At 40.3% G+C, this 12,489-nt stretch overlaps 1 protein-coding gene across 1 annotated transcript in view; it reads right to left on the bottom strand.

The window, feature by feature from the left end:
• DOCK2 (dedicator of cytokinesis 2) overlaps positions 1 to 12,489 on the bottom strand; it is a 263,188-nt gene that overhangs the window by 14,119 nt on the left and 236,580 nt on the right. The window contains exons 43-46 of the mRNA XM_053376513.1: positions 10,060 to 10,144; positions 9,269 to 9,355; positions 8,384 to 8,560; positions 8,166 to 8,249 (exon numbers count right to left, since the gene is read on the bottom strand). Of these exons, the coding sequence (XP_053232488.1) occupies positions 8,166 to 8,249; positions 8,384 to 8,560; positions 9,269 to 9,355; positions 10,060 to 10,144 (433 nt within the window). The remainder of the gene's footprint in view (positions 1 to 8,165; positions 8,250 to 8,383; positions 8,561 to 9,268; positions 9,356 to 10,059; positions 10,145 to 12,489) is intronic.

Below are 12,489 nucleotides of genomic sequence, written 5' to 3'. Positions count from 1 at the left end.
GCACACCTTGGTTTAAGAACGGACTTCCAGAACAGATTAAGTTTGTAAACCAAGGTACCACTGTAATTTTTAATGAGTCCCACTGAATAGTACAACAATTTACTGTTGCTGGTTCCTCAGCTATAGTCCATTTTCCTACCCTTTCAGGGGCAGTATGGGATTTATATTTCCTATCTTCTTGTAGAATGTTAACACTCCACTGAGTTTTCAGAAAAGCATATACAGTGGTGCCTCGCAAGACGAAATTAATTCGTTCCGCAAGTTTTTTCTTCTTGCGAGTTTTTCGTCTTGCGAAGCACGGTTTCCCATAGGAATGCACTGAAAATCAATCAATGCGTTCCTATGGAAACCGCCTTCAGGCCAGGTCCGGGGACAGTCTGTCCCCCGACCTCTTCTGAAGGCTGGGGGGGGGGGACAAGGGCTTTTCTTCCCACCGCCAGCCTTCAGAAGGCTGTTCTGAAGGCTGGCGGTGGGAAGAAAAGCCCTTCTCCCCACCTCCCACCCCGCAAGCTCCGGGGACAGGAGGGCTTTCCTCCCGACTGCCAGCATTTTAAAAGCCCCCAGGACAGCGGAGACTTCTCCGCTGTCCCGGGGGCTTTTAAAATGCTGGCGGGCGGCAGCGAAAGTTTCGCTGCCGCCCGCCAGCATTTTCAGATCGCCCCGGGACAGCGGAGAAGTCTCCGCTGTCCCGGGAAGGCAGGCGGGGGGAGCAAAGACTTTTGCCCCCCGCCGGCCTTCAGAAGAGGTCCAGGACCTCTTCTGAAGGCCGGCGGTGGGCCAAAGTCTTTGCTCCCCCCCCCCGCCTGCCTTCAAAAGCTGTCGGGATAGCGGAGAAACGCGCTGCGCTTCTCCGCTATCCCGGGAAGGCAGGCGGGGGGGGGGGAGCAAAGACTTTTGCCCCCCGCCGGCCTTCAGAAGAGGTCCAGGACCTCTTCTGAAGGCCGGCGGAGATTTCCCTATGGGCTTTCTTTTTTGCGAAGCAAGCCCATAGGGAAATTTGTCTTGCGGAACGACTCAAAAACGGAAAACTCTTTCGTCTTGCGAGTTTTTCGTTTTGCGAGGCGTTCGTCTTGCGAGGCACCACTGTAATACATTAAACAGGCAGTAGAATCTTCCATCAGAACTTTAACAAGATTGGCTGCAACAAAGGTTTACAGAATTTCTGCCAAGGCAGGCCATGGAAGCACAACCACACAACTGGAGGTATTTTGGAAGCACCTGACCGCTTGGCTAAACTGGCATATTGATATTAAATGGAAAGAGCATCTTATTTCTTCCATTATTTTTATGTGGTTGTAGCAAAAACTTCTGAAAGATCTCAAGCTTGGTGCACTTTGATCTCCTACCCACACCTATACCTGCCTAAGATTACTGCCTAGCACTTGATCTGTACACACATATTTTAAAACAATAGGATAGTTTCCTTTCCTGTATGTTATAAGGTAGGAGCAACTTCATGGATCCTGAATCTAGATGTTTAACTCCTAAAATGCTTTGAAATTAGCCAATAAAAGCCAATCAGTCTTTGGATGAAAGTGGTCAGTTTTGACTATTTCCATTTCTCCTTGTTTTGTGAGATATTTCACAGCAATAACATGTACTTCAGACCAAAGGGAAAGAAAGTTTATGTTCTATTGAAATCAATGGAACAAGTTAGCAATGACAAATGTAATTTCCATTGATTTCAATGAGATGTAAACAAGAGTAAGATCCTTTGAATTGGGTCCACTAGTTTTCCCACAATCCTATGACATTAGATCAGGGGTTAGCATATTTTGGGCAAAGAAAGTCCAGAATATGTCAACTCAACTTCATGATGAGGCTGCTCTTTCATCCCAACTAACACTTTTTTTTTTTTTTATAAATTTTTTTATTGCTTTTTTCCAGAATCTAAATCCATCATCAATAACACAACAAAAGCGGTTTTACAGAAAGAAAAAGAAATTAAACAAGAAAAAATTCATTTTTCGAAGTCTTTTTTTTTTTTTTTCATCATCCACTGGACTTCCCCATCTCCTCCATCCCTGCATTCTTTATAATAAATATAAACAGCAAATTAATACCTTGTTTCCTGTGTTTTTGTATTTTCATCTAATTATTCACTCTGAAATTAAAACTTTTCTCAATCATTAACTTTGTTTCTATCAACTCCGAATTTCAATACTGAAGCATATTTACCTCAAACCTTAGCAAATTTTTAACATTCATATATCTTATAATGTTTTTGTAAATAGTCCTTAAATTTTTTCCAATCCTCTTCCGCAGCCTCTTCTCCCAGGTCTCGGATTCTGCCAGTCATTTCGGCTAGTTGCATATAGTCCATCAGTTGTGTGTGCCATTCTTCCAGTGTGGGTAGCTCCTGTGCCTTCCAGTATTTAGCTATGAGAATTCTTGCTGCAGTCGTTGCATATAGAAAGAAGGTTCTGTCTTTCTTAGGTATCCTCTGGCCCACAATGCCCAAGAGGAAGGCCTCTGGTTTCTTCTGAAAGGTATACTTAAATACCTTTTTCAACTCGTTATAAATCATTTCCCAGAAGGCCTTCACCCTCGGGCATGTCCACCAGAGGTGGTAAAAAGTTCCTTCAGCCTCCTTACATTTCCAACATTTATTATCAGACAAATGGTATATCTTTGCAAGTTTGACTGGGGTCATGTACCACCTGTACATCATTTTCATAATATTTTCCTTTAAGGCACTACATGCCGTAAATTTCATACCGGTGGTCCATAACCTTTCCCAGTCCTCAAACATAATGTTGTATCCAATATCTTGTGCCCATTTTATCATGGCTGATTTGACTGTCTCATCTTGAGTATTCCATTTAAGCAGCAAGTTGTACATTCTTGAAAGCACTTTCGTCTTAGGTTCAAGTAATTCTAGTTCTAATTTTGATTTTTCCACCTGGAAACCAATTTTTTTATCTTTTTTAAAGATCTCTAAAATTTGGGCATAGTGAAACCAGTCTCGCACCTTCCCTTTCAATTTTTCAAAGCTCTGCAACCTCCAAGTGTCACCCACTCTTTCTATTATTTCACAGTATTTTGCCCAGCCACCCCCCATATTAAGTATTTTTGTGGCTTTAGCCTCCATCGGTGATAACCACCTCGGAGTCTTGTTTTCAAATAAGTCCTTGTATTTAGTCCAGACAGAAAACAGAGATTTCCTTACAATATGGTTTTTAAACAACTTATGAGACTTTACCTTGTCGTACCACAAATATGCATGCCACCCAAAAGCATTGTTGAACCCTTCCAGATCTAGGACATCAGTGTTTTCTAGCAAAAACCAATCTTTCAGCCAGCAGAGGGATGCAGCTTCATAATACAACCTTAAGTCCGGCAGGGCAAAACCCCCTCTTTCCTTTGCATCTGTTAATATTTTAAATTTTATTCGGGGCTTTTTGCCCTGCCAGACAAACTTCATAATGTCCCTCTGCCACTTTCCAAAACATTCCACTCTGTCCACGATCTGTAGGGTCTGGAACAGAAACAGCATTTTTGGCAATACATTCATCTTTACTGCTACAATTCTTCCCAACAAGGAAAGTTTCAATCTTGACCAGATTTCTAGATCCTTTTTAATTTCAGACCAACATTTTTCATAATTATCTTTAAACAGATTCAAATTTTTCCCAGTCAAGTTGACCCCCAGGTATTTCACTTTATTAACAACGTTTAGTTCTGTTTCCTTCTGAAACCCATCTATTTCTAAAGGTGTCAAGTTTTTTGCCAAAACCTTAGTTTTTTGTTTGTTTAACTTGAATCCCGCCACCCGACCAAACTCAGAAATTAATTCCAATACTCTTTTTGTGCTGGACACCGGCTCCTGTAATGTCAAAACCAAGTCATCTGCAAAGGCCTTCAGTTTATATTGTTTTCCTCCGACCTGTATTCCTTCCACCTGCTGATCCTTCCTGATCAAATTTAGCAAAACCTCAAGGACAGAAATAAATAGCAAGGGTGATAGGGGGCACCCCTGTCGTGTTCCTTTTTCAATTTTAAACTCTTCTGTCACCACATTGTTTACTATCAATTTAGCCTTTTGTTCTGAATATATTGCATCTATGCCATTTTGGAACGCCCTTCCCACTCCCATCCCTTCCAAATTCTTCTTCATAAATTTCCAAGATATATTGTCAAAGGCCTTCTCCGCGTCTATAAATATCAAAACTGCTTTTGTATTCAAATTTGTCTGTAGAAGTTCCAGAACGTCAACAATGTTCCTAGTATTATCTGACAAATGCCTGCCAGGGAGAAAGCCTGCTTGGTCTTTATGAATAACTCCATTTAAGACTTTTTTCAATCTATTTGCCAAAATGTCAGCAAAAATCTTGTAATCCACGTTTAGGAGTGAGATGGGACGGTAGTTCTTAAGTTGAGTCTTTTCAGATTCCAATTTTGGTATCAAAGTGATGAATGCCTCTTTCCACGATTCTGGTGCCCCCTTCCCTTCCATAATTTGATTACATACCTCCATCAATGGCTGAGTCAGGTATTCCTTCAATATCTTATAGTATTTGGAGGTAAGTCCATCTGGGCCCGGGGATTTGCCTAGTTGCATGTTCTGAATGGCATTTTCGATTTCCTGTTGGGTTATTTTATAATTCAGGTCAGTTTGTTTGTCTTGTGTTAGTTTTTGTAGGCCATAGCTTTTTAAAAATTTATTTATTTCAGTCTCCACTTGGGGTCCTTGGGAAAACAATTTTTTAAAATATCTCTGGAAACACTTTCTAATTTCCTCTGGTTTCTGAATACATTCTCCTTCAACCTCTAGATTGGTAACAAAGTTCAGTTTTTGTCTCTTTTTCAGCTGCCATGATAGCAGCTTCCCACATTTATTTGCCGATTCAAATGATCTTTGTTTCATCTGTTTGATTTTCCATTCAACTTCTTGATTTATCAGTTTTGCATATTGTGCTTGATGGAATTTTATTTCTCTCAAAACTTCTTTTGATTTTGGATTTAGTCTCAACTTTTTCTCTCCGTCTTTTATCCTTTCCAAGATCTTGTCCTTTTTACCGTTCCAGAGTTTTTTCTTAATAGAATTCTGCTGTATCAGAAACCCTCTCATAACAGCTTTGCTTGCGTCCCAGATTGTTTTTTTTTCCACCGAAGTGTTCAAATTTAGTTCAAAGTAGTCTTTCATCGTCTTTTGGGCCTTCTTCACTATCTCCTGGTCTCTAAACAATGCATCATTCATTCTCCATCTGAAGGATCCAGCTGGTGTAAGTCTCAAGTCCATTTTCAAGGGGTTATGGTCGGAGCAAGTTTTAGGGCAGATCTCTACTTTTTTGGTCTTGGGTGCCAGTCCTCTAGATATCCAGATTTGGTCGATTCTTGTCCAGGATAGGTGGGCCTCAGAAAAGAATGTACCCTCTCTACCTAGGGGGTTCTTTGTCCTCCAGATATCAATCAAGTCCATATTGTCTGTGAGTTCAAAAAAAGTCTTTGGTAGTCTGCCATCTTTAGTCACATTTTGATTTTGTGACTTATCCATGTGTGTGGAGACAACCCCATTCATATCTCCCATCAGAATGATGTTATTATAGTCCATATGGTCCAGCATTGTCTCATGCAGCTTCCCATAAAATTCAGATTTCCCCTCATTTGGTGCATAAATTCCAATTATCAAAAATTTTTCTCCTTGTGATTGTATTTCGATCGCCAAAATTCTTCCTTGTTCATCTTTGAACACAAATTTTAGTGCTAGGCTCTCCTTTGCATATATCACGACTCCCCTTTTCTTTTCTTTAGCTGATGAAATAAATTCTTGGCCTAGTCGCTTGTTTATTAGCACTCTTCTGTGGAGCCTAGTCACATGGGTTTCCTGGAGACAAATGACGTCTAGTTGTTCTTTCCTCAAAATGTGAAAAATCCTTTTCCTTTTTTCAGGGGAATTTGCCCCATGGATATTCCAACTAAAAAGCTGCAGAGACATCCTGGATCAGCTTGTTAGCCGATGGGGTTGTCTCCCTTCTCGTCTATGTCTGGAGGTGGATCTTTTGTACCAGGCGTGGGGGGTGGCCAGGTACCTGCTGTCCCTTTTCGAAGGTCCTCCCCGTGATCGTTTAGGAATTTTTCTTGCTCTTCTGCTGTTCTGATTCTCACCTTCTTCCCTTTCAAATTAAAAGATAATCCTTGGGGGAATTCCCACCTGTAAGGGATTGTGTTGTTTCTTAATAATCTTGCCAGATCCTTGTATGTAGTTCTTAAGTCCAACAATTGTTTTGGTATGTCTCTGAAGATTTCTGCTGTCTTTCCCTGTATCACCAATGGGTTTTTAAAATGTAGGCCAAGTATGTTGTCTTTTTCTTGCTTGTATCTCAATATGATCAAGCAATCCCTTGGTTTATCTTTCTTGGCCACTCTTCCCAATCTAAAAGCGGTGACGATTTTGAAGTCTTTCTCTTCTGCCAAACCCCAGAACTTGGATATTTCTGCAGTCAAAAAGCCAGCCAAATCTTCCTTTTCTAGTTCTGGAATATTTCTAATCCTAAGATTACTTTCCCGGTTTTTCAGCTCCGCCATAGACAGATAGGCCTGTTGTTCAGTGACCTGTCTACTCAGTGGTCTTACTTCCCCTCTTAATTCCTCAATCCTTTTTTTGTTTTGGTCTGCTTTCGTGTTTGCGTCCTCAGCTAATTTTCGGTTCTCTGATATAGTCTTTTCAAAATTTCCTATCGCCTGTGTGTTTTGAGCAACTTGGTCTGTCAACTTATTAATCGTTGCTGTAACCTGGTCAAATTTAGCCGCTTGTTCATCAGCTTTCTTATTTAATGCTGCCAGTTGATCCAATATTTCTTTAGAAATAGGGTCTAATCCTCCTGCAGCCATATCCTCCAAAACTGGCTGTTTAAATTGTCCTTCTTGCAGACCTGTCACAATTGGAACAGATGATCTACGTGGCTGCACAGGCAAAGTTGATTGCAATAGTTCAGTTTGTTTTGCTTTCTTGGCAGCCCTTGTTTTTCCTGCCACACTCATTCCACAACTGTCTAGGTTTCAAGGTCAAATTGTAAATCCCATGGGAAAAGCAATCATCCAGGCAAAAAGATTTCCAAAACAACCAGCAGTTCTCAGAGGTTTATATTTCCACAATCCAGCAGGGGGAGCTCCCCAAAAGTTTCCACCATTTAATTCCCAAATATGGTAAAATCCAAAATAAGGGGGGGAAACCCTCTAAATTCACTTTAAACTGCAGATGATAAAGGTTCTTTGCGAAGGTGTGAACAACAGTTCCTTTTTTGTAGCTGCAAAGTAGCCCAATGTAACTTTATGTCTCTATACACAGTTGCCACAGTCTGATGTTACTTTGTATCCAGGCAGCCCGTGAGCTGGGGCTTATAACTTTATAATCCACAAAATATAGAGAGGTATAGCACAGTCTCACAATCAAATCCAAACTTGCAGGGTAAGTTCCAACTTCTTTTAAACTCCTTTCAACGCTTCCGCTTTAAAAAAACTTTGCTCAGTACTTTAAACAGGGACGGAAGACTGACTTCCTTTTTAGCGTCTCCCGCTTTCAGCCGAAATTCACCAATTTGATGTCCAAATAAAGCCTCAAATTTCTTACTCACGAGTTTGTTGTTTCCAATCAAATGTTCAAAGAAGAAAGGTCAGCGCTCATCAGCAGCAGCCGCGCGGCTTCGCTTCCGCGGAAAGAGCGATGGATTCACAGCACCGCTACCCCCTCCACGTTCCGGAGCCCCTTACGGGGTCCCTTCTGCGTATCCGAGGTCGCTCCTGGTGCCCGCCGAATCCCACGGCCACGGGCTCACTCTACCCGTGGTTTTCCTAAACGGGTCGTCGCTGTGCCGCAGCGCACGACCCTTTTCCGCGGAGCCCCTCTTCAACAACTGAAGAGGACCGCCATTGCTGTTTCGCGCCGCCTCCGGAAGTCCCATCCCAACTAACACTTTTAAAGAATTTTTTATTATTATTAAAAGCCTTTATGAAAAGCTCCTTCTCAGTAATAATAGTTACATACTGCAGAGCCAGTCATTTTTATTCCCTACTTTGTTACAAATATATATTAAGATAAAACATGTGCATATTATACAAGTAAAATCACATTATGCTGCTCCACTAGAAACAAGATCAATAAATGAAGAGGCAGGGAGGAAAGAAGAAAAAGCTTCAGAGAATTGTGCCCAGCATTGTATTACCTGCCAAGCAATCAAATCTTTAAGTCTGTTTAGTTTCTCATGATCCTCAGGGTGGTCCCTGATGTACTCATCAGTGAAGAAAGCCTGCAAGCAGAAAACAGATCATTCCGTCTTTCTTCCTCACATTAGAACAAGCAATGATATCTCCAAGGTTGTGTTGTTGATATAATAAATCAAAGCATTATTTTAATTTTAAAAGTAACTATTCAAAACCTTACCTTCTCATATTTAGCAAACCCTCCCATGACGGCTGGATCAACAATTCCATTCAGAAGCATGGACAGAGGGTTAATTGGAAGGTTCTCATCACTTTGGTACTGATTAACCATGGCCAGAATCTTCTCGTTGGTCATAGACATTGTTTCAATAGCATTTTCCAGGGGGCTAATGGTAGTCTGGGGGGAAATAAATCAAGAATATAATTTGTGTAAACTGAAATTGTACTACCTATCTATTAAATAGATGTGCTTCAAAATCTTGAGTGAATTCTGCATTCAAAATGCAGGGTCAACTCCAAAACATATTTTTAAAAAATCAGAATTGCCAATATCAAGAAGGAGGGAGGGAACCCAATCCTTGTTAAGTACTAAGAATGAATTCACTGGTAATATAGTGTGTTGTTGTTGTTGATGATGATGATGATGATGATGTTGATTATTAGATTTATATAATGCTCTTCATCACAAGATCTCAGAGTGGTTCACAGGATAAAAACACAAGGAAATAGTTAAAACAAAAACAACAAAGCAATAAGCCCCCTCCCATAAACACATTTAAAAGGCTTTAGAATATTAATCAGCTATATAAAGCAAAAATAAAAAATTAAAATACAAAATAAAAATTAATATATAACACTTAAGAACAATTTAAAACCACTCCCCCCCAAAAAAAATAAACAACCCCCCGCCAAGTTAAAATCCCATCCCCATTAAAACCCTATTTTTAGCACAAGGGGGCTGGCCATGCCCTCGTTCCAGCCCCAAAGTGTCTCCCCCTTTGGTGTCTCCCCTTTGGCTTTCCATTGAAATAGTGCTGAGTGTATTTAATTTGTATTTTTGTGAGTTAAACTGTGTATTAACCCTAATCAGAATTCAAATACACACCTGTGACATAGCGATCACTTCAAACCAACGCAGGATTCCAGGGAGCTTGTAAGCAGTAACAAAGGATGTTCTCTCAATCCACATAGACTGTTAAGAGACAGAGGGAATAGGGGAGTAGTGAAACCATAATGTTACGGGTACTGGAACAAAAATGTAAATAATAGCAGGAAGCTGCTCCCCTCCTTGCTCCACATCAGCATTGTAACAGCAATAAAAATGCAAACATAGAAGAGGCGTCTTTCTAAATCCAATTTTAAACTAGGCCACTGTTATGCAAGCTGTAAACATAAAGGGAGAGTCAAGCACCGAAAAAGAAACAGAGTAATGGAGTAAATAACATACTGGATTCTGAACCAAGATTATCTGGAGCAAAAGATTCATTGTATGTCATGACCAACAAATCATTTATTACTTTATCTGCCCTGGATATTACCAGTATACCCACCAGGAATAGTGGAAATGTGTTCTCTTTGGCAGCAGCATTCTATGTAGTCAGGAGGAAATGCCTGTTTGTTTCCTTCTCAGGCCCACTTATGATTAAATTTATCTCCCCAAATAGCAGGTGAGGCTAAGGCCCAAGGAACCAACCATTTTAGAAGACCAGATTCACTTGGCTCCAATGGTGCTACTGAGGCACCCTACTCTTGTCCCATTTGTATGCTGATTCCAATTTTTCTGCTGGTAACACAGCCTGCAGTTCAGCCGGGGCCTTCGCCACACATCGCCTCTACACAACTAATGTATGCAATCTTGGTCAATCTGAAAACATAACTGGGGGAAAAAATACTTACAGCAAATTCATTTTCGGGGTCAACAGACCCTTTTCTGACTGGTCTTGAGTAGTGGAATCTTTGCACATGGTTACACTTGTAAAAGCTGAAAGAAAATAAGTATTACAAAACTCTTCAATTGCATGTTTGCTTTACGTTCCATTGAATGTGCAAGTAAAATAATTAAATGTATTTTTAAATTTTTTTTAGTTCCAGCACAGTTAACTCACTGCAGGCAGCTCTGGTCCATATTGCAAAGGTAACACTGGAGCGAGGACTCAGAGGCTGGCAGTTTTGGGGTGCAGGGAGGAGAGAAGACAGAAAAAGGGGTGAGAAGGGGACTTGCATTAACTAACAGAGTGATTTGGCACAAAGGGGAAAGTGAAATGATGACACTTGTTAAAAGTATTATACGGAAACCAAAAAAATGCCAACATTTTCTAAGGTCAAAAAACAAGTCTATCCAATGATTCTGAATGGCAATTTGCTGAAATCTCACTCTGCAGATGCTGCTGTTTCCTGTTGCCAATCTATCAATCCTCTCTCCACCACTTTTTTTTATGGACAGACATAAAGCACTATGTTTTATGGTGAGCTGTAAATGACCTGGTGCAGCAGATGATATTTTCCTTGTTGATACATGTGATATTTCAACCACTTTGCAGACATAACAAGATCACCTCTTGTGACAATTCCACTTTCAGTGCGGAAATCTAGACACTCAAAAGCATGAAGCCATAAAACAATTCTGGTTTGCAAAGGGTAGGCAAGCCTTGAAGGAAAAAAATCTTACTGAAAGTGATGCCAGAGCACCAGAATCCATGTTATTTAATGATGCTCTGTGCCCTATATAATCACAATTAAATCCAACTGCTTTAAGGGTCAACAAGGAACAGTCATAGCTACATGAAAATGAACAAAATTGTTCTTGTATCTTTAGAATACGCAGGGATGTTCTTATTTCCCCCCAAAATCGTTATATTATCTATTTTTAATATTGTCCAAATGTTTCTCTCTCTTTGTGTGTGTGTGTATTGTGCCTATTATGATTTTAGAATACCATAGTGACTATAAAATACATGCAAGTTAATGTAATAGGTGCTGTTTCCTACCATTGGACTTAAAGAACAATACATGCAGCTGTTTTCTATCTCTACTGGATATTTTACAGCTATTCTTTGACTCCTTGTTGTGTACCCACGTTTCCATTCAACCCTGTCATCAGCAAAACAAAGAGCAGGGGAGAAATGTAGGCTATGATATCTTTTCTACTTTGATTTTCCACAAAGGTTTTCAGAATTAAACATGGATAACTATTAATAAGAAGTGTATGTTTCTTATTAATTTGTTGCCATTCAGTCAGTCAGCCACATAGAAGACAAAAGTAGGGAAGGTGGACACAGTTAAGCACACATGAACCAAACTGAATAGATAATTGATGCCCTCCGGCCCAGTACTATCTACTTTGACTGTCTTCATGGCAAATATATCTCCAGGGCTCTTTCCTAATACCGTAAGAACTAGAGAGGTTGAACTAGAGAGTCTAAAATTTGAATCTGAGAACTCATGCTCCTTCACTGAGTGAAGAGCTCTGGACTGTAAGCTGGCAAACTAGTCTGCCCAGAAGATGTTGGATTTCATATATCATTTAATAATAATAATAATAATAATAATAATAATAATAATAATAATCCCTTTATTCCCAATTTGTTTCACTCTCTTAATCATGATGGCTGGAAAACTCACCTACTTAAGCATGTTTCTGAAGTCAGGATAGTGATATCTGTTTCAGATCCAGCTGTCTTAGTTTAATTATAAAAGTCTTATCTCTAGAAAATAAGGCAATCCTATATATGTCTCAGAAGTAAGCCACACCAAGATCAATGGTAAAAACAACCAACAAGTCATGTGGTGCCTTAAAGACTAACCAATTTATTACGGTATAATCTTTTTGTGGACTGCGGTCCACTTCATCAGCTACATGAAGCGTTTCCTTGAGTTCCAGTGGAAAACTCACAGACCAGTTTCCCGGAATGGCACTATTAATGTATAAGAGGAAGGCTTGGGGGAACTCCAGGGCTTGCAAAAGTACAAATCTAAGGCAGGAGATAGGCTCAAAACTGCTCAAGGAGGACCAAGCAGGATCAGTGTGCATGGAATACAAACTGACTTGGGGGAGGGCAGAAATGGAAAACTGGGGGCAAAGGCATGGCTGGCTGGCATCCTGAACAAGAGTACTCTACTGTGCAACATTTCGCTGCTGGTCCTGAACGTATAACTCCAAACAGTATGAGATGCTGAATATATAATACTGAATTGCCAGAGTCTTTGGCTAGAAGTGACACAGTGATACAGTCATTGTTTATGAGCTAAGACAGGAAAAGGTAATGGAGCATCAAGAGGAGTGAAAGACATTTAACTGGCAGCAGGAAGTGCACAAAAGCAACATCC

Source organism: Podarcis raffonei, chromosome 2 (genome assembly GCF_027172205.1).
Source record: "Podarcis raffonei isolate rPodRaf1 chromosome 2, rPodRaf1.pri, whole genome shotgun sequence".
Lineage (NCBI taxonomy): Eukaryota > Metazoa > Chordata > Lepidosauria > Squamata > Lacertidae > Podarcis > Podarcis raffonei.
The sequence above is the reverse complement of the archived record's forward strand: the minus strand, read 5'-3'. Positions and strand labels throughout refer to the sequence as shown.